The sequence below is a fragment of the Danio aesculapii genome, chromosome 18 (assembly GCF_903798145.1).
Source record: "Danio aesculapii chromosome 18, fDanAes4.1, whole genome shotgun sequence".
Classification (NCBI taxonomy): Eukaryota; Metazoa; Chordata; class Actinopteri; order Cypriniformes; family Danionidae; genus Danio; species Danio aesculapii.
The window spans coordinates 43,685,179-43,708,470 of record NC_079452.1 but is presented as its reverse complement, the minus strand read 5'-3'; the positions used below and the strand labels follow the sequence as shown (position 1 = coordinate 43,708,470).

The 23,292-nt window shown below is 35.4% G+C and overlaps 1 protein-coding gene across 1 annotated transcript in view; it reads left to right on the top strand.

The window, feature by feature from the left end:
• The window catches only part of swap70b (switching B cell complex subunit SWAP70b), a 35,626-nt gene extending 17,661 nt beyond the window's left edge, over positions 1–17,965 (top strand). The window contains exons 5-12 of the mRNA XM_056478656.1: positions 387–533; positions 688–796; positions 2,354–2,535; positions 9,034–9,141; positions 9,601–9,767; positions 13,934–14,132; positions 14,480–14,576; positions 17,089–17,965. Of these exons, the coding sequence (XP_056334631.1) occupies positions 387–533; positions 688–796; positions 2,354–2,535; positions 9,034–9,141; positions 9,601–9,767; positions 13,934–14,132; positions 14,480–14,576; positions 17,089–17,207 (1,128 nt within the window). The 3' untranslated portion in view covers positions 17,208–17,965. The remainder of the gene's footprint in view (positions 1–386; positions 534–687; positions 797–2,353; positions 2,536–9,033; positions 9,142–9,600; positions 9,768–13,933; positions 14,133–14,479; positions 14,577–17,088) is intronic.
• The last annotated feature ends 5,327 nt before the right edge of the window (positions 17,966–23,292 follow it).

Here is a 23,292-nt window from a genome sequence, read left to right as displayed (position 1 = left end):
TATGGTCAGACGGCAACATTTAAATCACTTCTGGTTAGTCCATTTCAACAGCAGATTTGCAGAACTGCGACAGTAGGCAGAAAATAGTTGGTTTAAACACATTCAACCACACAAGTGTTAGCAGATTGAAAGTAGTGCGATCTTTGAAGGCTCAGAATATTTTAGAAATGTTTAAAAAGGTGTAGGATCACAAAAATGCATCTTAATTTCAGGGTTAAACAGGACCTTTGTTAGAAAAGGGAAAAAAAAGTATGATTCAGCGTGGAGGATCCAGATTTTCTGGTCCATTTAGCACGTGTAGTGGTGACACAGAATGACTCATGGATAATTTGAGAAGCTGGACTTTATTTATTTTACTAATACACCGTGTGACCTGTTTCTTTAAGGGTTACATGATGAAAAAGGGACACAAAAGGAAGAACTGGACTGAACGGTGGTTCCTCTTGAAGCCCAGCTTAATTTCATACTATGTCAGTGAAGACCTTACAGAGAAGAAAGGAGATATACTACTAGATGGAAACTGCTGTGTTGAGGCAAGAGCTCATCATCCTTTTTATTGTTAACATTATTAGCATGACTTTTACTGGAAGTACTGTTACACGTGTCTGCAATTGTTATGCTGACATCATTCTGATGGACCAACTTCCTTTTCCTCTGGTTGTGATGACCTCATGCATTCCTCCACAGTCTTTACCTGATAAGGAGGGCAAAAAGTGCCTTTTCTACGTCAAGTGCTCTGACAAAAGCTTTGAAATCAGTGCCTCCGATAAGAAGAAAAAACAAGAGTGGATTCAAGGTTAGAGATGATTCATTATACTGTGTCTCACAAAAAAAACATGGACACTGATTTTATGGATACTTTCATTCTATTAAATAAGGTATTACTTTTCATCCTGTTTTCTTATAGTTAATGCTTACATTTTTTGTAAATTTTCAAATGAAAATTTTATTTAAAAAGATGAAAGATGTTTTATTATTTCCCAGTACTGGGTTGTGGCTGGAAGGGCATCCTCTGCGTAAAACATATGCTTGAATAGTTGGCGGTTCATTCCACTGTGGCAACCCCTGATAAATAAGGGACTAAGCCAAAGGAAAATTAATAAATGAAGATGTTTTACTAATGGATTGCAGTGAATAATAATAATAAAAAAGCATTTAATAAAGCAAGAGTCATTTAACAGTAGTTATTAAAATGTAGTTATTATGTTTTTAAAATGTAACTAATCATGTGATGGTAAATATATATATATATATATATATATATATATATATATATATATATATATATATATATATATATATATATATATATATATATATATATATATATATATATATATATATATATATTTATTTTTAGCAGCTTTATTAATCATTATGCTTTCATTTTGATGACTATACACTACCTGACAAAAATCGAGTCTTTGCTCCCAGTTGTAAGAGCAACAGTAACTCGACGTCTAGTTGATCTTTTGGTAAAATGGCAAAGGATCTGTTTTACCGTTAAATCATCTGTTGAACTGCATCACAATAATCACAAATACTGCTGAAGACCTATTGGAACCCACATAGACTTCTTACAGAAATCATTCAAGTTTGGTGAAGGAAAAATCATGGTTTGGGGTTAGCCTGAGGTATCAAGACATTTGTGCTGCCCATTACATTACAAACCACAGGAGAGGGCAAATTCTTGAGCAGGATAGCGCTCCTTCTCATACTTCAGCCTCCACATCAAAGTTCCCCAAAGCAAAGAAGGTCAAGGTGCTCCAGGATTGGCCAGCCCAGTCAGCAGACATGAACATTATTGAGCATGTCTGGGGTAAGATGAAAGAGGAGGCATTGAAGATGAATCTTGATGAACTCTGGGAGTCCTGCAAGAATGCTTCCTTTGCCATTCCAGATGACTTTAGTAATACGTTATTCGAGGCATTGCAGAGATGTGTAGATTCAGTCCTCCAAGCTGATATGAGTCATACACAACATTAATTCTTTTCTCACTGCACCATGACTTTATATTCTATACTGGAAATTATTTCTGTTAAGTGATAAGACTTTTGTCTAAGAAAAGTCAAACCTTACTGTCCTAATGAAATAATTAAAAATCAAGACATGATCATATTTTATTTTGGTAAAATAAGTGTAATCTAGAGGCATTTGCCTTTCATATGAGCCACTTCTTATACCAAATGATCAACTAGAAGTCAAGTTATTATTTGTTGTTCCTAAAACTTGGAAAGGCGACAAGTCTTTTGTCAGGTAGTGTACTATTATTTTAAAGCGTGGTAAATGCTACTAATATATAGTATATAGTTCATATTGAAGTGTGTAATTTTTGTCTGTTATGCCCTCTCAGCTATTCAGACCTGCATTACACTCCTGAAGGTTGGACGTCCAGCTCCGCACCATGAGGCCCGGCAGAAGCGGCGAGAGTTACGACAAAAACAACAGGCAGAGCAGGAAGAACTGGAGCTGAGAATGAGAGAGCTGCAGATGGCCAACGAGAACAAACAGAGGGAGCTGGAGGCCATGAGGAAGGTCTGTACCGTTCCACAACAACTACTGCTCTGCTTCTATTCTCTCTGTTTCTAATACAGCACACACAGAAATAATCCTGTCTCTCAGTCCCTTTACTGGAAACTGAATGTTTTGTTGCATTCCATCTGTTTTTTAAACACATTTTGATATAGCGCCCAAAATAAAACATTAGATGGAAATGACGAAATGTCCATGAAATCTTATACTTGCATGCATAATTGAGGGTGATAAATTTGTTGCAATAAGGTGGTGTAAATAAATTTATTTAATAATTAATAATTTCTAAACCCGCGACCCACAAAAGTACAATGCCAGTGACTCGTGACCCCCAATGTCCTCTGAGGTGGTTATAAATATAAAAACCTTACACACTGGCGCACACATACCAATAGGCCAAAGTCTATTCATAATTTAATTTTGAAAAAGACCACTCGGAGACCATCCTCCATGTTCAGTTGTGGCCTGTATTTATTTTTAATGTATGTGAGTGCTGTAAAGGTGTCAGAAAGTTTAACCTGGTGCCATAAAATCAGTATGCTGTGTCTTTAATATAGTGTAATCAACCCAGGGGTCGCAAAAAATAGGAAAGGCTGATGGCTTTTTATTTGCATGTTGTTTTTTTAATGCAACTAGTAACTACAACTTTTTTTGGATAAAATATTATAATTCTAATAGTTTAATAAAATTAATCAGATTTTTAGAAATCACCAAGCAACCCCCCGCCCCATTATTGTCCCATGATGACCACTGATCTAAGCCAGGGATGCATTGAAATGAAAATTCTGGGCTGAAACCGAAACCAAAAATTCTGTGAAAATACTTAAATAAAAAAATATTTTAGCTTTTTGTTAGATTTTTTAAAATAGACCTCAATACCTTCAATTATATTGATTTAAAAAAACACAAGGCATAAAAAAACTGCATCCCTGATGTCAACAATAAATTCCAAAATGCAGAGCAAAAGCTACTAGATTGTGGGATTAATTTAATTTAACTCATGTCAAATATTGTTTAAAGTCAAAATACTTCTTTCTCATTTACAGATTAGGTTAACTCCAAACAAATGTTGTTTTGGCCTGATTGTTAAAAGTATATCAAATAATTTGATTAAATTCCTTCTCACAGCTGTCTGACATGATTGTTTAAAAAATATTATTGGGAATCTGCTTCCAAAGCACGATAACATAGCAGCGCTTGTTGTTGCATGTGTTGCAAGGCATTTATTACGTGGGAATTAAAAAAGCTTCTGCATTTGCAGCAACTTTTATTTATTTTTTGTTAAGTTTTTATTAATGACACAGGAAAATTCTCAGGATTTTCCATTTGACATATTTTTTCCACATATTACATATCCAAATAAAATAAACTAAAAATAAAACTAAAAACATAAGACGTGTTTACAAAGACCTGTTTAAACTCTAGAGTATGATCAAATGAACCAGTCCATAAGGTTTTTGTCAAGGTAACAGATAAAAAGATGCCAGATTGTGTCAAATTGCTCAAGTTTTCTTTTCAAACTGCACCTTATTTGCTCCAAATGAACTCCTAAAGTAGAAGTCATTTCTCCAAGCCACAGTATATATGTAGGAGACTCCTTTTTCTTCCAAAACAGTAGCAATAACTTCTTCGCTTTAGTTAAGCTGTATGAGAGCAGTTTGTGTTGTGTACTCGACAACGAATGTGTTTGTTCGTAAAATGCCAGGATTAAAAGCATCGGATCTGGCAGTAATTGCAGCCAAAACATCCCAGAAAGGACTTTAAAAATTCCATTCCAAGAGCTCTGTATCTTGGAGTAAAAAACTAAACTATGAGACAGCATCTAGTGAGTTACATTTGAGACATTTTAGATGTAGATTCTTTAACTTCTGTTTTTATTAATATTGATCATTCTCACCAGGTTTCATTCCTTGTAACGCCTGTAAACGATGCTTCATTTTCAATTTCTTTCACTTTTTTTATTTTCCCGATAAATTAAATGTGCAATTTTGGGTTGAAAAAAATAAAAAAACTGAAGATTTAGTTTTTTAATGAAAGGATAAAGTGCTGTAGGTATCATGAACAAAATTACAAACTACCCCCCTACTCCTGCGGTTTGTATGAAACAGGAAGTGTGTTTGTTGTCACACTTTTCATTGGAGTAAAGGTTTCTCCAGGAAACATGGTGGCTCTTTGTAATCTTTCTCTCTATTATTCATGAATTTTGATTTCTCAGAAACCGTCTGCTTTCATGTCAAGTTGTATTTTCACTATTCATGGCCTTGTTGTTTCACCCTAAACGGTCTGCACTAAAATCAGATTAGCTCTAGTGTGTTGTTTCACACCTGATTGAGAGATGTGGATTGAGTGTGTATTGGAGTATATGTGTGAGTGTTGGGGGTTTGGTGGTTTCTCATTTAACCCCTCTTAACCTTAGTTTGTCTACTTTCTCGTTATCCTAATGATCTTTTCCAGTTGAGTGATTTAATACTGTTAAATCTGGGTTTAGGCAGACTTATCCTCAATGAGTTTTGTCATCAGCAAGGGGATTTAAATCTGTAAGATAAGCATGATTATGTTACAAATCAAGCACATTGGTTAATCGACCAAAATTTGTATTTTATTTTTGACTAGGTATATGCAAAGAGTCTATTCTTTATATGTGGTTTATAAGCACACACAACCACAATAAATGCATTTAAAGCATTTAAAAGGTGAAGTTATTTTTCATAGTTTTATATTTTAAGTAATCTAAATTTATAAGGCTATTAAACTTTCTAAACGGTTTAAATTTCAATTCTGAAATTGTTGCCATTTAATCAAACTGTGCACTGAACACTGCACATTGTACAATATTATCAGACAGAGAAGTACTCTGACACAGTAAATACAGTGTTAACTGGGAACAATCATTTGATTTACAGTGATGACAAGATCTCATTGTCTGACCCAATTGTGCTGAATGGAGAGCAGTCCGACACTGTCAGTGTCTCTCCCCATCCTCTAATACAGTGCAGGACAATAGGTGCCTGTGGAGAGAGAGCCAGACCCTGAGGGGTGCAAACTTTAACAATACCTGCCCTGTCACTCAGCACTGCCACCTGGAGCTCACACAGACCTGCCATACAGCCAGTCCATGAGCGAGACTGTGGTCCTCTGTGCTCACCATTCTGGAGATTGTTACAGTTCATTTGTATTTAGCTAGAAAACAATTCGCTGTAAAAACAAAATGTACAACTTTTGCTGCATTTGAAATCACCCCACAACCTTAAATAGTGCACTGTTTAGGGGAACAGCCTTTTGAGTGGTTTCCGAATCATAGTGGACAATCTGAAGTGCACTCAATCAATTCGCCACAACAGCAAATGTACAAGCCAGTCCACTTTTAGTCACACTTGCAAACTTCCCTTCACTTGTTCCCTCAGGGGAATCCCCAATGCCATTTTGAAGAGCTTTCCACTTCGTTAAGTGAACGAGGGAAGCTTACATGGACATAAGCTTAATCCCTTGATTTTGACAGAGGGAGCGAGTCTGCTTTATATGTCCACTACAGCACCTATATGTGCCAGAATGCAACACGATTGTGATGTCACAATGCTGCAGTTCCCAAGTGCTCAAGGGTTTAGGGCAGGGGTCACCAAAGTTGTTCCTGGAGGGCCGATGTCCTGCAGATTTTAGCTCCAACCCTAATCAAACACACTTAAACAAGCTAATCAAGGTCTTACTAGGTATATTTGAAACACCCAGGCAGGTGTTTTGAGGCAAGTTGGAGCTAAACCCTGGAGGGACACCGGCCCTGCAGGACCGAGATTGGTGACCCCTGGTTTAGGGCATTCCATTTAAACCCATACAGATGTTCCACCAGTAGTGGACACTTCATTCATTCATTCATTCATTCCTTTTCCTTCGGCTAAGTCCCTTTATTCATCAAGGGTCGCCCCAGAGGAATGTACTGCCAACTTATCCAGTACATGTTTTACACAGCGGATGCCCTTCCAGCTGCAACCCAGTACTGGGAAACCATACACACTGATTCAAACACATACACTATGGCCAATTTAGTTTATTCAATTCACCTATAACACATGTCTTTGGACTGTGAGGGAAACCGGAGCACTCGGAGGAAACCCACGCCAACACGGGGAGAACATGCAAACTCCACACAGAAAAGCCAACCGGCCCAGTCGGAACTCGAACCAGCGAGCTTCTTGCTGTGAGGCAACAGTGTTAACCACTAAGCCACAGGGTTGCTCCTAGTGGACACTTATGTAACATAATCAATGACATACATTCAAGGGAACGAGACGAAGGGAAGTTAGCGAGCGAAGGGCTTAAAAAAATGTCACTAGAATGCAGCCACAATGGCTGGAGAATACTCACAATGGAATTTCCATGTCTGACCACAAGATGGCATCCACAGCTAAATCCTCTTGGTGTACGTTTCTAAATAAATTTAATTGTTAAATTAACATTTGTATACATGACAGTAATTCAAACACTTTGTTTTGATTACTAAAAGACAGGCAGAGGGTCTGACCAAGAATTTTTAAATCTAATCTGTCTGAGGGATTTATCAACTAGCAAAGTACAAGCAAAATGGGATCCCTTCCAGTGCAATCAATGTGCTCAAATTCACTCTCTTGTGTTCATATAGGAGGTTTAGGGGCGGTTTTGGTTACAGCCTTTTGTGTTGTCTGAATTAAAACCTGTTGCAATAACAAAATGTCATATATGGACAAAGCATGATCTTTTTCACACTATGTGTTTGTTTTAGCACTTTTAGTACTTTAGTACTTTTCATCATGTACTGTTTTTAGTTGTCTTGTTAGAAACATGGTCAATATGCTAGTATTTGATGAAACACATGGTAAATATGCTAACAATGTGGTAAACATATTGACAACATGGTAAAATATGTTAATAAACATGCTAGCACCACGATGAAACAAGGCAGCATGCTGTCAGCAAAATGTTATTAACATTTTAGAAACATGTTAGCAATATGGTAAAATGTGTTAGCAATATTGTAAAAGAATGTGTAAAATAGTAAAATTATATCAAAATAAACATGCAAGCAACATTTTAGAAACATGCTAACTGTGTTTTATAAAATGTTGGTAACATCAGACCGTAATAAACATGCTTAAACATGCTAACAACAGACTGAAAAGCTAGAAAGGTGCCAAAATGTGCTAACACATGGTAAACATGTTAACAATTTAAAAATTCAATTGATGTTTATTTATATAGTGCAATTACAATGTAGATTGTGTCAAAGCAGCTTAATATAGAAGTTCTAGTAAAGTCGAGATTTCAGAGTTAAAGTTCAGATACACCTAAAAACATACCAAAACGTGCCAACAACAATTTAGCAATTACATAGCAACCGTCCAAAACCCCAACTGCATAAAAACCATATAGAAACTAGAGAAAATCATCTTAATAACCTATTAGCAACCATCCAGTTGTGATCCATGATATGTGGTAGTATATGATCAACCAACACAATCTCACGGCAATTCGTAACTTTTTAATTTAACTCCTAATTTGTATGAATTGGTATGATCTCATTTGTACAATTTAGTACGATTTGCTCATCCCACAATGATGCTTCGGTTTAAGGGTGGGGTTTGGTGCCATGCCTCCTTTTAAAAATCATACAATTTCGTACAACTGAACTAAATCCCAGTCAAGCCTTTACATTTCACATTAAGGTGAATACTGGTTATCTAATACTAATCTTGCAAAAAACTAATAAAATCTTGTTATCTTGGCAGACAAAAGACATATTATTTATTAAAATTATTATGTTTAAAATGTGTTTATAATCATCTTAATAACTTATTAGCAACCATCCAGTTGTGGCATTATCCATGATATGGGATAGTATATGATAAACCAACACAATCTCACGGCAATTCGTACCTTTTGATTTAGTGGCTAATTCGTATGAACTCATTCGTACAATTTAATACGATTTGCTCATCCCCCAATAACAGTTGGGTTTAGGGGCGGGATTGGGTGCCACGCCTCCTTTTTAAAATCGTACAATTTCGTATGACTGAACTTGAACGAATTTGTACGAATTAGCCACTTAACTGACAAAACGTAAAATAGTTACGTTTCCTTGTGAGATCTGGCTTGATAAACTGCATCACCTTAAAAAGACCTTCAAAGAGATTTTAAAACTTCTTCAAACTGAAAACTGCTTAAACTTAAATCCACAAGTTTATACTTAAATATCTACACTTCTAGTTTTTCAAAAAATTTTGCTACCTTTCTGAGGCCAACTTAAAGTTTTATCTTGAGATCTTGAGAAACATTTAAAAAAAAATCTAATTTGTTTTTGGCTTGCTGAAATACCTGCTGTGTTTACAGACCATAGTACAGAAATTTCTGCCTATGTCTGAGCATTTGCATTCTAGCTTTACGATCCAGTGAGAAAAAGCGGCACAAAATCCAGTTGAACCTGATGAGTATCTGGGTACTTTACAAATGAAAAAAAGTCTTTGTGTTGCACAGAAACTGGAGGAGGCAGCAGCCAATGCAGCAGACGAGGAACGCAGACGTCTGCAGACCCAGAACGAGCTGCAGGATCTGTATCGACTGGAAATGGAGAAAGAGAAAATGGTACTCGTTTGCTGCTTGTTGACTGTCTGGTTAGCAAACTGTAACATGCGTTTTGATGTCATGTGTCTAGAGAGGTTATTTTGACCAATAGGGTGCTAGATTACCTCAGCCCAACAGGTCCATTTTTGAATATTACAGGAAGTAAACTGCAGCATACAGTAAGTTCTGCTTTCGGCTATTAATATATGAAATGTGGAAGCACACAATTTTGATACCTAAACAACGCCTCATTTTCTTTAATCAAGATTATAATCATTCATTTAATTTTGTGGCATTTTTAAAGTTGCTCAACCAAAAATTTCATTTGTCCTCTTGTTTTTCCAAACTATATTTATATTAAATATTTTTGGGCAATGTGGGGTTCAGTGTTTTTGACAGCTGTAAAATACATTTTTGCTTTCCACAGAGCAAAATATATTTACTGAATATATTTATTAATTCATTTTCTTTTTGTTTTAGGTACGGCAGCAAATGGAGGAACAGGTGGCTCAGAAGTCCAATGAGCTGGAGCAATATCTGCAGCGCGTCCGTGAACTAGAGAACATGTACCACAGCCTAGAAGAAGCACTGGAGGAGGAAAGACAGGCCAGACAGGATGAGGAAACTGTCCGAAAACTACAGGCCAGGTATGCTGGCTTTTTGTTGGCTTTAAAATGTGGATTGAATTATATTTCATATGATTAATTATTCATTCATTCATTTTCTTTTCGGCTTAGTCCCTTTTTTAATCTGGGGTTGCCACAGCAGAATGAACCACCAGTTTATCCAGCATATGTTTTACGCAGCGGATGCCCTTCCAGCTGCAACCCATCACTGGGAAAATTATTAATTATTGAAGGGTAATAATAAATAAAACAAGGATACAAATGATTAAAACATGCTGAGGTTGTGGAAACGAATGGTTGATTCCAAATACGTTCTGAGCTCTGCAGTTGTTAAATCAGGCTAAACTATAAACCTAAGCTGTAAATTAAACTACAGACTAAGTTAAATGCAGTTTATAATCCAGGTTTACTTTTATAAATGTGAATTGTGCTGTGTATGTATGCAAGTTTTATTTTTCAAATGTATTATTTTTGACAGTCTTTTGGTCTGACTGTATATATATATATATATATATATATATATATATATATATATATATATATATATATAATTTAAGACCTTAAAAAACTTCACAGTCCGTTCTTACATCAAAGCAGAAGGCCTGGAGTTGACGATATGTTGTATGCATCTCATACATTTTCTTTATGCTATTTTGTGCTCCCTCCAAATTATTAAAGCACTTTCTTTACATGGTATTTAAATGGTCTTCAAACCTCATTTTCAGGGTTGTCGATTACCATTTTACCAATTTTAGCTTTATATTTTAATATATGGCGACAAAATAACTTAAAGGCTTGTTGATTATTTTTTTGTAGTTGTTGCATATCATATATTGGAATCTGATAATGGTTAGAAAGATAATCCAATTATAGTCAGAAACTTATGAAATTCTGATTCCTTTTTGACTTTTATTCATTCCCAGGATATGAATTCTTCATATTAACAATTAAATTCTTGATATTAACAATCAGCGTTTTTGATTTATTGAATTGTAATTCTGAGAATGATCCGACCTGCTCTACATTTGAGTGTGAAGATGACTTTTAGATATTCAGTAAGAATATAATATAATATAATATTTCACTTCGGCTCTATTTTAACAATCTAGGTGCAAAGTCTAAAGCGCATGGCACAAAAAGGGTATTAAGGACCTGTCCGAATCCACTTTTTTTAGGGATGGAAAAATAAGGTTTGCGGCGCATGGTCTAACAGGGTTGTGCTTATTCTCTTAATGAGTTATGGGTGTGTTTTGAGCATAACGTGCATTAAACCAATCAGAGTCTCATCTCTCATTCCCTATAACAGTTAGTTGCATTATGCCATGGCTCATTTGCTATTTACATGGCGGACTTTGTAAGTGGAAAAACTGAACGCTTCATTGGTGAGAAAACAGTGAAACAGACCATCTGCAGTGCACGGATAAAAAATGAGCCTCCTCCATTCAGCCTCTTTACTTTACTTTTACTCTATATTTTACTCCTTTACTTTGGAAAAGGAAACTGTATTGTATTAAGTTCTTGCTTTAAGAAATGAGTAAGCATTTGGACTAGCATAGGCACATAACTGGACTTTAGACCAGCTTTTAGTTTGTCAGTGGGACAGTCTATTCCAGTTCCTCAAAATAGCAACACGCCAACAATGCACCTTAACACACCTCTTTTTTAAACCGGAACACCCATGAGTCCACAAAGTGGTGCAAATAGATTTAATATTTTAATAATGTGGCACAAAATGTGAAAATTAGGGTTGCGCTGGTCTGAAATAGCAACAAATCACGCCAAACACATCTTGCGCCAGGTTATTGTGCCAGGTGTATGATAGGGCCCTACATGTTCGTCACGTTTTCTGATTTTTTTTAAAGCACAGCATAGCTTACTTTGTGGCAATCATTACCCAACACGTGGGCTGTTTTGCCTATGCTTCATTAATAAAAAAAAAAACACTGAAGAATTTCAATATACACTAAATGTACTTTTGATAAAACAATCAGAGCGCAAAGAAAAACTATTGCAGTCAGCATTCCAAGTGAATCAAAACCATTAACTATTAAAAAAAACATTCTTGTCTTAAAAATGTTTTTGATCTCATTAAATTGACTATTGTATAGCATAGCTGTGCAGTTATGGCTTGATCAAACTTTAACAAGTAAGGTCATGTGACACCTGGATCAGGTCAGTCTACACAGGACTGTCTATTTCCTTGTAAGGTGGGAAGTTGGAGAAGCATCACAAACACATGAGGATGTCTGAGACGTCTGTTCACGTCTGCAGTTCCTGTTCCCTGTCTCACTCTACAAAAACCAGCAGTCTTCCTGTGTTTGTGCTGACCAATCACCAGCTCATCACTTTACCAAACACATAATCGCTTTTATAACCAGTGTGTGAATCCCCCTCATTTATACACTCCCACATCCACAATCTTTTAGTCATTGTTAAAATATGTATTTTATTTATAAACTGTTAAAAGTATCTTACATTTACTTTAAGCTTTATGAACGACTCACAGTTGTGGGAACTATGGAAAATCAGTTTCAATCTCAACATGCGAACAATCTGTAATGTATTTTCTGCAATTGTACGTTTACAAGGTTTGTGAGCCATTCAGAATTAGATCATGAATGTTTTAAAACTACACAAAACATCCTGAAAACAACTTTGAAATCTTAAAAAAAAAAAGATTGTGGGTTTGGTTATAATTTACTGTTCATATACAGTAATTTTGAGACAAAGTACATGTATGAAAAAAGTGTTGTTGTTGTTGTTTTTTTTAAAGAATACAATACAGAACAGAGAAAGAGTGCATTTAGGCCATGCCCCCCAAAAGGTTTTAAATATTAAAGTGTTTCATGTCGAGTTCGATTATTTCTTGAATTAAAGGTCCAATTATGAAAATAAAATAAAGTGTTTTAGATGTTAGTATCAGTATTGTTTGTTCTAGGATATCTATGAGCTAGTGTGCTCCAAGGCAGTGACAAAATTTGTGTTTAAAAGATCTAAAGCTAATATAAACATGTAAAGCTTGTAGTTTTTCAATTCGGCCTAAATGAATCAACGGTTTTATTCACGTCACCTCATACTTCAGTTTCTTATCAAATCTTCTGACCAATCAAATGCTCTCTTGTATGTGACATGCCCCGCCACCTTCAAGTCGCTTCTCATCACCTTTTTTATTTGAGGCACTTGTGCTCAACCACTGTGACTGGCAGAGCTGTGATAAAACAAAACACTATTGGCTGTTTTTAAATAAGGGGAGGAGCTACACTATGTCCCATCCTCTCTTTGTGTTTCGGTTGAGTTTACGTCAAACATCAAATAAAAATGCACATTTCAAAGCACTTCACAGCACCTTTAATGGTGTAGGGGCTACATAGATCAATACCTTTCAGTTGCTCTATTTAGCTCCTCCTCTCAGATTTACAACAATCCTTTGAGATGGTTGAAAATAATGAATGTTGCCAATAACATTTCATTCCAGTGGGCTAATAATAAATATAATAAATATCACACACTGCGCTCAACTTTTGTGTCCTTCATGCTAACCAACAAATGATCAAAGGAAATATATTCATGTAATTCAAATATATAAAATATGAATTGATGTTTACTTTAAACTTTAATTATATTGTTCTTTAAAAAAAAAAATTTTTTTTTAAGATTTTGTCAAACAAAAGATTTTTCTAGAGTCATCCACCATAATTTTGTGTCTCAAAAGTATCGATTTAGCACCGGTATCGAAATAACCCCAAACGATACCCAAACCTCAACCCCCAACCTGGAGGACCAGGACATACACTCATACACTACGAATAATTTATCTTACCCAATTCACCTATAGCGCATGTCTTTGGACTTGTGGGGGAAACTGGAGCACCCGGAGGAAACCTACGCCAACATGAGGAGAACATGAAAACTCCACACAGAAATGCCAACTGACCCAGCCGGGAATCAAACCAGCGAACTTCTTGCTGTGAGGCGACAGCGCTACCCACTGCGTCACCGCATTGCCTCAATACTATTTCATACTGACAAATAACTGATAGCATATACTTTTTGTAGTAATTAATTGGGTGATCCGCTTCCTCCCTACAATCATCTATTGGTCTCTACCTCTTTAGATCTAATAGAGATCTAAAGGAGCTGTATATTAGCGCATGCAGATATGAGCATGTGTTTATCTGTGTCTGCAGGTTGCTGGAGGAGGAAGTGTCCAAGCGTGCAGAGCTGGAGGAGATTCACCTCTATCAGCAGCAGACCATTTCTCAGACACAGGCAGAGAAGCAGGAGCTGGAGAGAGAGCGACTGGCTAAGGAGAACGCTTTACAGTCCGCCATGCAGCAGCTGCATCAGCTGGAGGCCGACAGACAGGGAGCTCTGGAGCAATATCAGGTCCACTGCCTCATTGTACTACACTGTAAAAAAATGCTGGGCTCCACACGAATTCTTCATGCTGTCACCAACACAAATAATTAAAAGAGATCAAATTAACTTGTAGATTAACTTGTGGATTAAACATATAACATTTAAATTGTCCTCCCCAAAAACTTAAGGGTTGTGTTGATTCAGCTCATTTTAAATAAGTAATTTGAATAAGCTGGAAAACAATGATATTTGTGTGTGTACACTACAGAAGAAAACAAATCTGCCAGTGTAGACTGCCATCTGGTGGTTAAATGGAGCAATGCAACTGCTTTCATGTGTTCTGATGGTGAGTTTGTGTGTTTTTGTGTGAGCAGGAGGTCATGAAGAAACTAGCAGATGCCGCCAATAATACAAAGAGCTGGAAGGACAAGGTGGCTCAGCATGAAGGACTCATACGGCTCATTCAGCCAGGTGAGGATCTTTTATGTAACGTTTGCAGTTTTTCTCAGTCACTTTGGTACATTTCTCAGACTAGCTGTTCAATCTGCAGATCATTGTGTCAGTTGTGCACATCAAAAAAGCAGTTTCTCATTTCTTTAAAGAAGTTGAAAATGCTTTTGTACATCCATGCAATGATTATGTACAATTCTCTGATGTTTCCTACATTATCAGTTGGTCAAAATGTATTACAGTTTCTCTCAGTGGCTTTGGTGCATTTCTCACAACACTGTTTACGTTTCCACAACAGATAATGCATTTCTCAAAACAATTAGTCAATTGTCCACATCATAGTAGCAGTTTCTCATTCCTTCCAATAAATTGCGAATGCTTTTGGACATGCATCAATTGCTTTCATACAACTCTCTGCTGTTTTATAACATTATCATTTGCTTATGTCATGTCAGTCAAAATTAACTAAACTTGTGTATGCCGAATAGTCATTCAATATAAAACTAATAGTCCTCAGTTCATTATCTTGAGTCATTACATACAAAAATGTTGAACTAGTTGTTAAAATCTGTCAAGCAAATTTTATTAGTTTTTTTCTCAGTGGCTTTGGTGCATTTCTCACAACACTATTGACATTTGCACAACAGTTAATGCATTTCTCAAAACAATTAGTTTAAACTGCAAAACCTAGTTGATAACCTGCAAAAGCATGTCACTTGCTCAAAATGGATAGATCATTCCTCAAAAGCAAGTATTGATGTCAATGAAAGTGTCAGTGTCATTAAGATGAAAAGTCCTGACACCATTGTTTATGAACAAGATAGTCAAATGGCTTTGTCATGTTTTTAATATGACAGTTTACTCTGTACATGTTCTCCAATGCAATAAAGTCAGATTTTGGTGACACTTCCTGAATATGCTCAAGACAGCACTATATACTATTTGCACAGCCATTTGAAAACTGTAGTAAAGTTAGACATCACTGCATTTAGTGAGGTATCTGAGTACAAGACACTGAAGATGTATGTTTCACTTTTTTACTGCATATGCTCTTTGCAATCCTAATTTATTCACAGCTTTATTCACACCCTTATTTATTCTATCCATTTTAAGCTATCCATTTTAAGAAAGTGACACGCTTTTGCAGGTTATCAGCTAGGTTTTGCAGTTGCAGTTTGTTCTAATTGTTTTGAGAAATGCATTAACTGTTGAGCAAATGTAAATAGTGTTGTGAGAAATGCAATAAAGCTACTGAGTAAAAACTGTATTTTGGTCTCTGTTGAATAGTTTCACCCTCAATAACATTTAATCCTTTGTTCAAGTCTTTACATGCTAAATGGCTGAACAAGTTGTCATAATATTTTGTCATAATGCAGTTTTTAATACATCTCCTTTAGACTTTTTTTCTAAATCTGTATAAAATTGATAAATTTCTCCCAGGTGAATCTTGACTTTCTACTGAAGGTGTATCTGAGAGGAGATTCTCCTATGTTCACATTTTTACTTTTGTTTTGGTTTCTTTGTGCTATGCAGTGTTGTCGTTTCCTTTCTGCATCACAATGTCATGATCTTTCAACAAATTACAAACAGCAAAAAAAAAAAAAAAAATGTTTTGCCATAGTTTACATCAGAACAGCCCTCCAGAGAAAACTGTTATATTGACAACATTTCTTATCCGTACACAATGACACAAGGACTTGTCATTCTGATGGCACTGGCACTGAAATGTAGAGAGATGAACTAAGGATTTTAAGCAAGACACTGGCATTTGCAGGTAATCCATGGCGTTCTGATTTGAAAAATGCACTTACTGTTTTGCAAATTTCAATACTGATCTGAGAAATGTACCAAAGCGACTGAGAAAAAGTTTTCTTTTCTTTTATTTCTTTACCATCTCCTCAGATATGACTGTCATTTTTTAGGGTATGCCTTATTCATATAAAGACTGAACACTGTTTGACAAAAAAAAGAGACAGAATTAAAGTTTGAAAAGTTATTATATAAAATGCATTTTTTTGAATCCACACTATAAACCTGTTATGTTAACAGCCTGTTGTTACTGCTGTTTTTTAATTTTTTTCTAATAATAATAATAATAATAATTATAATAATATTATTGTTAATAATACAATTGATATTATTAATAATAATCTAAAATAACATTATTATTATTATTATTATCATATTATTATTTAATAATAACTGTATAATTATTATTACAGTTAATATTAATAATACTATAATATTTTACATAATATTAAATTTCATATTAATAATAATAATATTTTTTACTACTAAAAATATTTTTACTTTTATATTTTTACTGTTAGGACAAAATAATTAATGCATCTATATAAATACATTCAGCTCTGATGTGAAATATCACACCTCAATGATTTTTAATTTTTTTATTATTATTTACAGAGCATGGAGTGACTGAATAGGTTAATTGTTATGCTCCAATATAATCGGATTACACACCCTTTAAAAGTGCAAGCTTAATATCTTGTCATTGTATGTTTTGTCATTTCAGGTCCTAAATACCCTCAGAAAATCACAAACTGGGGACCTGCAGCATTTACAGACGCAGAACTCAACCTGAGAGAGAAGGACTGGCAAGAGAAGAAAAACAGGCCTGCTACACCACAGTAGTGCTCTTACAGTGCTGTTTAAGCGGCGTTACTGTAGACAGTCACTAGTGAAGTATATTTACTGCCTCTGTGGGGTTAGTCAGTCTCTGACCACACTAAAACTCTAGGCCACTGAACTTTACACAAGACTAAGTTCAGTCTGGTCTCATCACTCCAGTCTCTACTGTAACATTCAGTGTCATTTTACCCTCCGCTTTCAAATGTTTTATACGATTTGTTTGTATGATGATCTACATCTTGTGAATGTGTTCATTTGGGTGCATTTCCACCAAAGTAAAGGCAGATGTTTCCTCCCTGTAGTTCATGAGTTTAGTTTACATTTTCATTTTTATAAAAGTGAAAAAATGGAAATAACTTCACAGACCAAGTAACATTTTAAAAACATACACTTATCATTTCATGCTGTGCAATCGTTTCTAATTTAGCCTTTAAAAAATGTCAGTTTTACATTTTAAATTGTCACTCAGCATGCAAAATTAAACTAATGAACTAACTGTTCTACTTTACTAGAACAGTTGACGTAGCACAAATGTGTAAAAGTCGTTACTACACTGTAAAGGCAATCTCATTAAAGAAGAGATGATTGCAGTATTAACTAATTTATACGCTCAAGTTATTAACAAAACAGAATTTTTGGGATTATTTGTTCAGTCGTGCATATTTCTGTACCAAACTGATGCGTTTTCCTTCAAACTAATGTCCCAATTTAGGACCTGAGACTGTACTGTTTATCATTCAATAAAAAGGGATTATTTAATAGTTGAAAATGTGTTTATTTTTGGAGTTGTAGTGTCTACACTGCCTTAGTAGCACAAAGCATATAATATCTGGCCACTAGGGGTCGTGAGATTACTGCATTTGTAGCCTAGTTTTTATTCAGCTGCTTGGCTAAAGAGTTGGAAATTGGGAAATGTTTACTAAGGAAATTTTAATTGTTTTAAAATTAAACTATTCACAAATTAGTTTAAATATACATATAAAATGCTCACTTTTATATTGGAATGGTATATTATGATGACCCATTTTTAAAATAATACCTATTGGGAGGGAAAACTATGGATCTTGAAAGTGAAAAACAACACAACAGTACACTCCATACATTTTCTCCATGAAGAAATACATTCCTAACAATAATTGATGAACCTTTCAAGTGAGCTCTGAGGTCACTTAATTCTACAGTATATGTGTTTGTTCAACCCATGTGTTAACATGAATTCAACTTGAATGAAACCTGAAATTTTAAAACCAATCAGAATTACAGCGAGTGAAGCATGCCAAAAAACTGCAATCTGATAGCCTGAATTCAGCAATTTTTTTAAACCATCACATTTAATAGCTGAATTTTTGCAGAAAACTACATTACCCATAATGTCATAAACAGTCTTACCAATCAGATTCAAGTGAGTGAGACAAACCAATAAATCTATCATCTGTTAGCCTGAATTAAGCTTATTTTAAAACCAACATGTTTAATAGCAGCATTTTTGCAAAAAACTACACTACCCACAATGCCATAAACATTTTCACCAATCAGAGTCAGAGTGAGTGAAACAGACCAATAAATCTACCATCTGATAGCCTGAATTGAGCTTATTCTTAAAACCATCATGTTTCAAACAACATTTGAACAGAAAACTACATTACCCATAATGCCATAAACAATCCCACCAATCAGAGTCACAGTGAGTGACCAATAAATCTACCATCTGTTAGCCTGAATTCAGCTTATTTTTAAAACTGTCACGTTTAATAGCAGCAATTGTGCAGAAAACTACATTACCCATAATGCCATAAAAAGTCTCACCAATCAGATTCGCAATGAGACGAGCCAATAAATCTATCATCTGTTAGCCTAAATTCAGCTTATTTTTAAAACCGTCATGTTTAATAGCAGCATTTATGCAGGAATACCACATTATCCACAATGCCATAACTATCCCACCAATCAGTCACAGTGAGTGAAACATGCCACTAAATCTACAATCTGATAGCCTGAATTTAGCTTATTTTTAAAACAGTCACGTTTAATAGCAGCATTTGTGCAGAAAACTACATTACCCACAATGCCATAAAAGTCTCACCAATCAGATTCGCAATGAGACGAGCCAATAAATCTATCATCTGTTAGCCTGAATTCAGCTTATTTTAAAACCAACATATTTCATAGCAGCATTTGTGCAGAAAACTACATTACACATAATGCCATAAACATCTCAGTCACCAATCAGAGTCACAGTCACATGCCAATAAATCTATCATCTGATCACTTGAATTCAGCTTACAACTGTGACACTTAATAGCAGCATTTGTGTGGAAAAACTACATTACCCACAATGCCATAAACTATCTCACCAATCAGAGTCAAGGGAAGTGAAACACATCAATAAATCTACTATCTGACAGCCTGAATTCATCTTTTTTTTTTTAAATCCATCTTGGCTTAAAGCAGCATTTGTACAGAAATTCTACATTACCCACAATGCCATGATTCCACCAATCAGAGTCACAGTGAGTAAAACACGCCAATAAAACTTTAGCTCCACCCACTCCAATGAAGTACTGTGAGTGAGATGGTCTAGTTGGTCTCCCTACACTCAGAATACTGAAATATTTATACTTTATTTCTCTCTTTTAATTAAATTGTCTCATTAGCATTGCATCATGGGTTTGTATGGTTTGTAGTTTTCTTGTCCAATATGATTAGGATCTAAACTCTCAGTCATTCCGGTGTAATAATCAAAGATCTTTGCTACTGTACCATGGCTGCAGCAGGAGCAATGATATTACACAGCCTGAAATTAGTCTCCAAAACTCTTCTACTGTGACCAGCACTAATATCATTGTGTTCAAGGAGTTGTAAAATTGGGCTATTTTCAAAACAAATGGAGTGTTCCTTCATTGTATGCTCAGTAAAGGGAAGAACGTTTTTCAGAAGTTTTCAGTTCCAATAATGTTCATGTATGGTGACTGGGCTGGCCAATCCTGGAGCACCTTGACCTTCTTTGCTTTCAGGAACTTTGATGTGGAGGCTGAAGTATGAGAAGGAGCGCTATCCTGCTGAAGAATTCGCACTCTCCTGTGGTTTGTATTGTAATGGGCAGCACAAATGTCTTGATACCTCAGGCTGTTGATGTTGCCATCCACTCTGCAGATCTCTCACATGCCCCCATACTGAATGTAACCCCAAACCATGATTTTTCCTTCATCAAACTTGACTGATTTCTATGAGAATCTTGGGTCCATGTGGGTTCCAATAGGTTTCTGCAGTATTTGTGATTTTTGGGATGCAGTTCAACAGATTCATCTGAAAAATCTATCTTCTGCCGCTTTTCCTAATGATCAACTAGAAATCAAGTTATTATTGGTTGCTCTTACAACTGGGATCAACGACAAGGCTTTTGTCAAATAGTGCATAACGTGCTGCTCGCTGGCATGTTTTGATCAAACGTGACATGACTATAAAAATGTTTGGCCACCTTTCAGGACATCGCCATTCTCTAAGGATATGATGATCAGATTCCTCGTCCACTCAAAGTTTCCATAAACTATTTCATCGATTGAAAATTGCTTATAGCCAAAACACTCTACACACAGATATAGCTCTTGGAGTGAAGACGCAGCGCCGGCTTCATTTCTCAATGGGTGTTCAGATAACAGGAGGAAATTAAATTTATTGTTTAGTGTGCTCGCTCGCGTGCAGCATGGAATGATTAAGATGAGATTGGAATAATGATTGTTTTAAGCTGTATTATCGACTCGGAGCAGAGGTTAATGTGGATGACATCTCCACATTTGTTCACTTCTTGTTCGGAAGTGTCAGATTTGTGTTATTGGTCGCAAGGGTCCGCTTGTTTTCCATGAACTCATCCCATCAGATGATCAGAAAAATGCAGGGCTTATCTAACTGCACATTCTTTTTTAGCTCTTTTACATGACGTGTGCTTTCAATTGGAGGAATAGTAAAGGAAAAAGTTTTAAATAATATAGTTTATAGATTTAAAAAAGTAATGTCATTCATTTATTTAACTCATATAAGCTAACTTATAACTAATATTTTGTAAACTGTTACTATCTATTTTAATAAAACAAGTTTAATAGCCTATATTACGGTGACCGAGAGAGCTTAACGTGCTGCAATTTAAGAAAACACCTGCAGTTACAAAAACACCAGCAAATTGTGAAAAGATCTTCATCTGTTTGACAGCACATGAGCTGCAAATCTTTTTGCTGATTTTCCCACAATGCAAACAAATTAATGAAACGCACTGCATTTTGGAAAATGTTTCCAATATTTCCACTCCAATGGAAATGTTTCAAGGGGACCCAAAAACGTGACATACGCCACTGTACCATGACTATTGCTCAGTGAAGTTGTAGGTGATCTTTGAAAGGTGAGTTTTTCTGTTTGTTTATTTTAATATCTCGATGCCTGTGACTTTAGTATTTATTAGCTTAAATAATCATAACCTAAAATGCCGGGTCAGTCATGTTTTAGGGTCTCCTTGAAACATTTCCACTGTGTTGAGAAAATGCAGCAGGTTTTCATAAATTGTTTGCGTTTTGAGAAAATGCAGCGTGTTATATTAATTGTTTGCATTGTGTGCAAATGCAGCGCATTTTTAAAAAATCTGTAAGCATCATGAGGGTTTGCAGCTTGTGTGCTGTCAAACTAACAAAGATCTTATCTTAATTTGCAGGTTTTTGTTTTGTAATTGCATGTGTTTTCTTAAATGGCAGCACGATAATCTCCTTCAGCCACCATACTATATACATTTAAAAAACAAATAAATGAATAGATAGAGTCGGCGCAATAGCCTAGTGGGTAGATCGCCGACATATGGTGCAATAGCTTGTCAGGGCATCCCGAGTTCGAATCCCGGTTCAAGGATGTTTGTTTGTTAGGAACGCTTCCTCTGTCTCTCCAACTTTGCTTCCTGTCTCTTTACTGTCCTATCTAATAAGGACAAAAAGGCCAAAAATAAATCTTAAATAAAAATAAAAAATGAAATAAAATAAACAGGTAGATGCATAAATAAATAAAATAAACTGTGTAACAACAACAGCATTAATACTATTTTAATTAATTTATTATTATTTAATAAATAATTTAATATTTTAATAATTTATCTACCATTAAAAATAAACAGTTGTATTTTATTAACTACTGTTAACAAAGACAATACTACATAATTCTGCATATTTACAATTCTAGTATTGTTTGATTGTTATTATTATGTATTACCAGAGTTTCTGCAGACTTATAGAGGGCTAAATGCTAAGGTTTTTTCAAATGGCCTGGTCAGTCCAGCTGTAAAGATTTTGACTTGCCCTGTCACTAAAATTTCTTTAGGTATTTCTTAGACACATATTTTAAATAATGAGTCAAAACAAGCAATCTCTAGTACACATTTTCTTAATATAACTTTTATTAAAAACTTTAATAAACTAAATGTAAGCACAACAATCTGTCCAGATGTCCTCAACATGTATAGTCTATAAATACAGGGAGAAAATTTAAATAAATGTTATTGTAAGGAAGATAATTAAAGCATATTGGTAAAGAGAGTTATAAACAGCATTTTGCTAAGAGTTTCATTGTTGGATGAGTCTCAGCCCAATTGGGTAACTTTACATGAACAGGAAAATTAAGACCCTTTTAAAATAACTGAAGACCTACAAGACAATATTTCAGTGAATTTAAGAGTTATTAAGGCCTGTAATGTTCTGTTTGAAATTGAAGACATTATAAGACTTTTAAGACTCTACCATAATATTTAATAGAACAAGTTTGATGCATGCATTTTTTTTACTGGCGGCACGGTGGCTCAGTGGTTAGCACAAGGTCACTAGTTTAAGTCCCGGCTGGGCCAGTTGCCATTTTTCTGTGGGGTTTCAATTGTTCACACTTAGCTGATGATTGATAACAAGGCATGTTTGGCATGCTGTCCCGGAAGAGAGCCCTGAGCTCAGAAGATCCTTGAGCCTGTGGCTCCCTCCCATTTTAAAGGGTGAGAGGGGAGTTTGTGCTCAGGTAGGTCTTGAGAGCTCCCCTGGTTTTAGGCCTATGAGAGATTATTAGTTTTGCT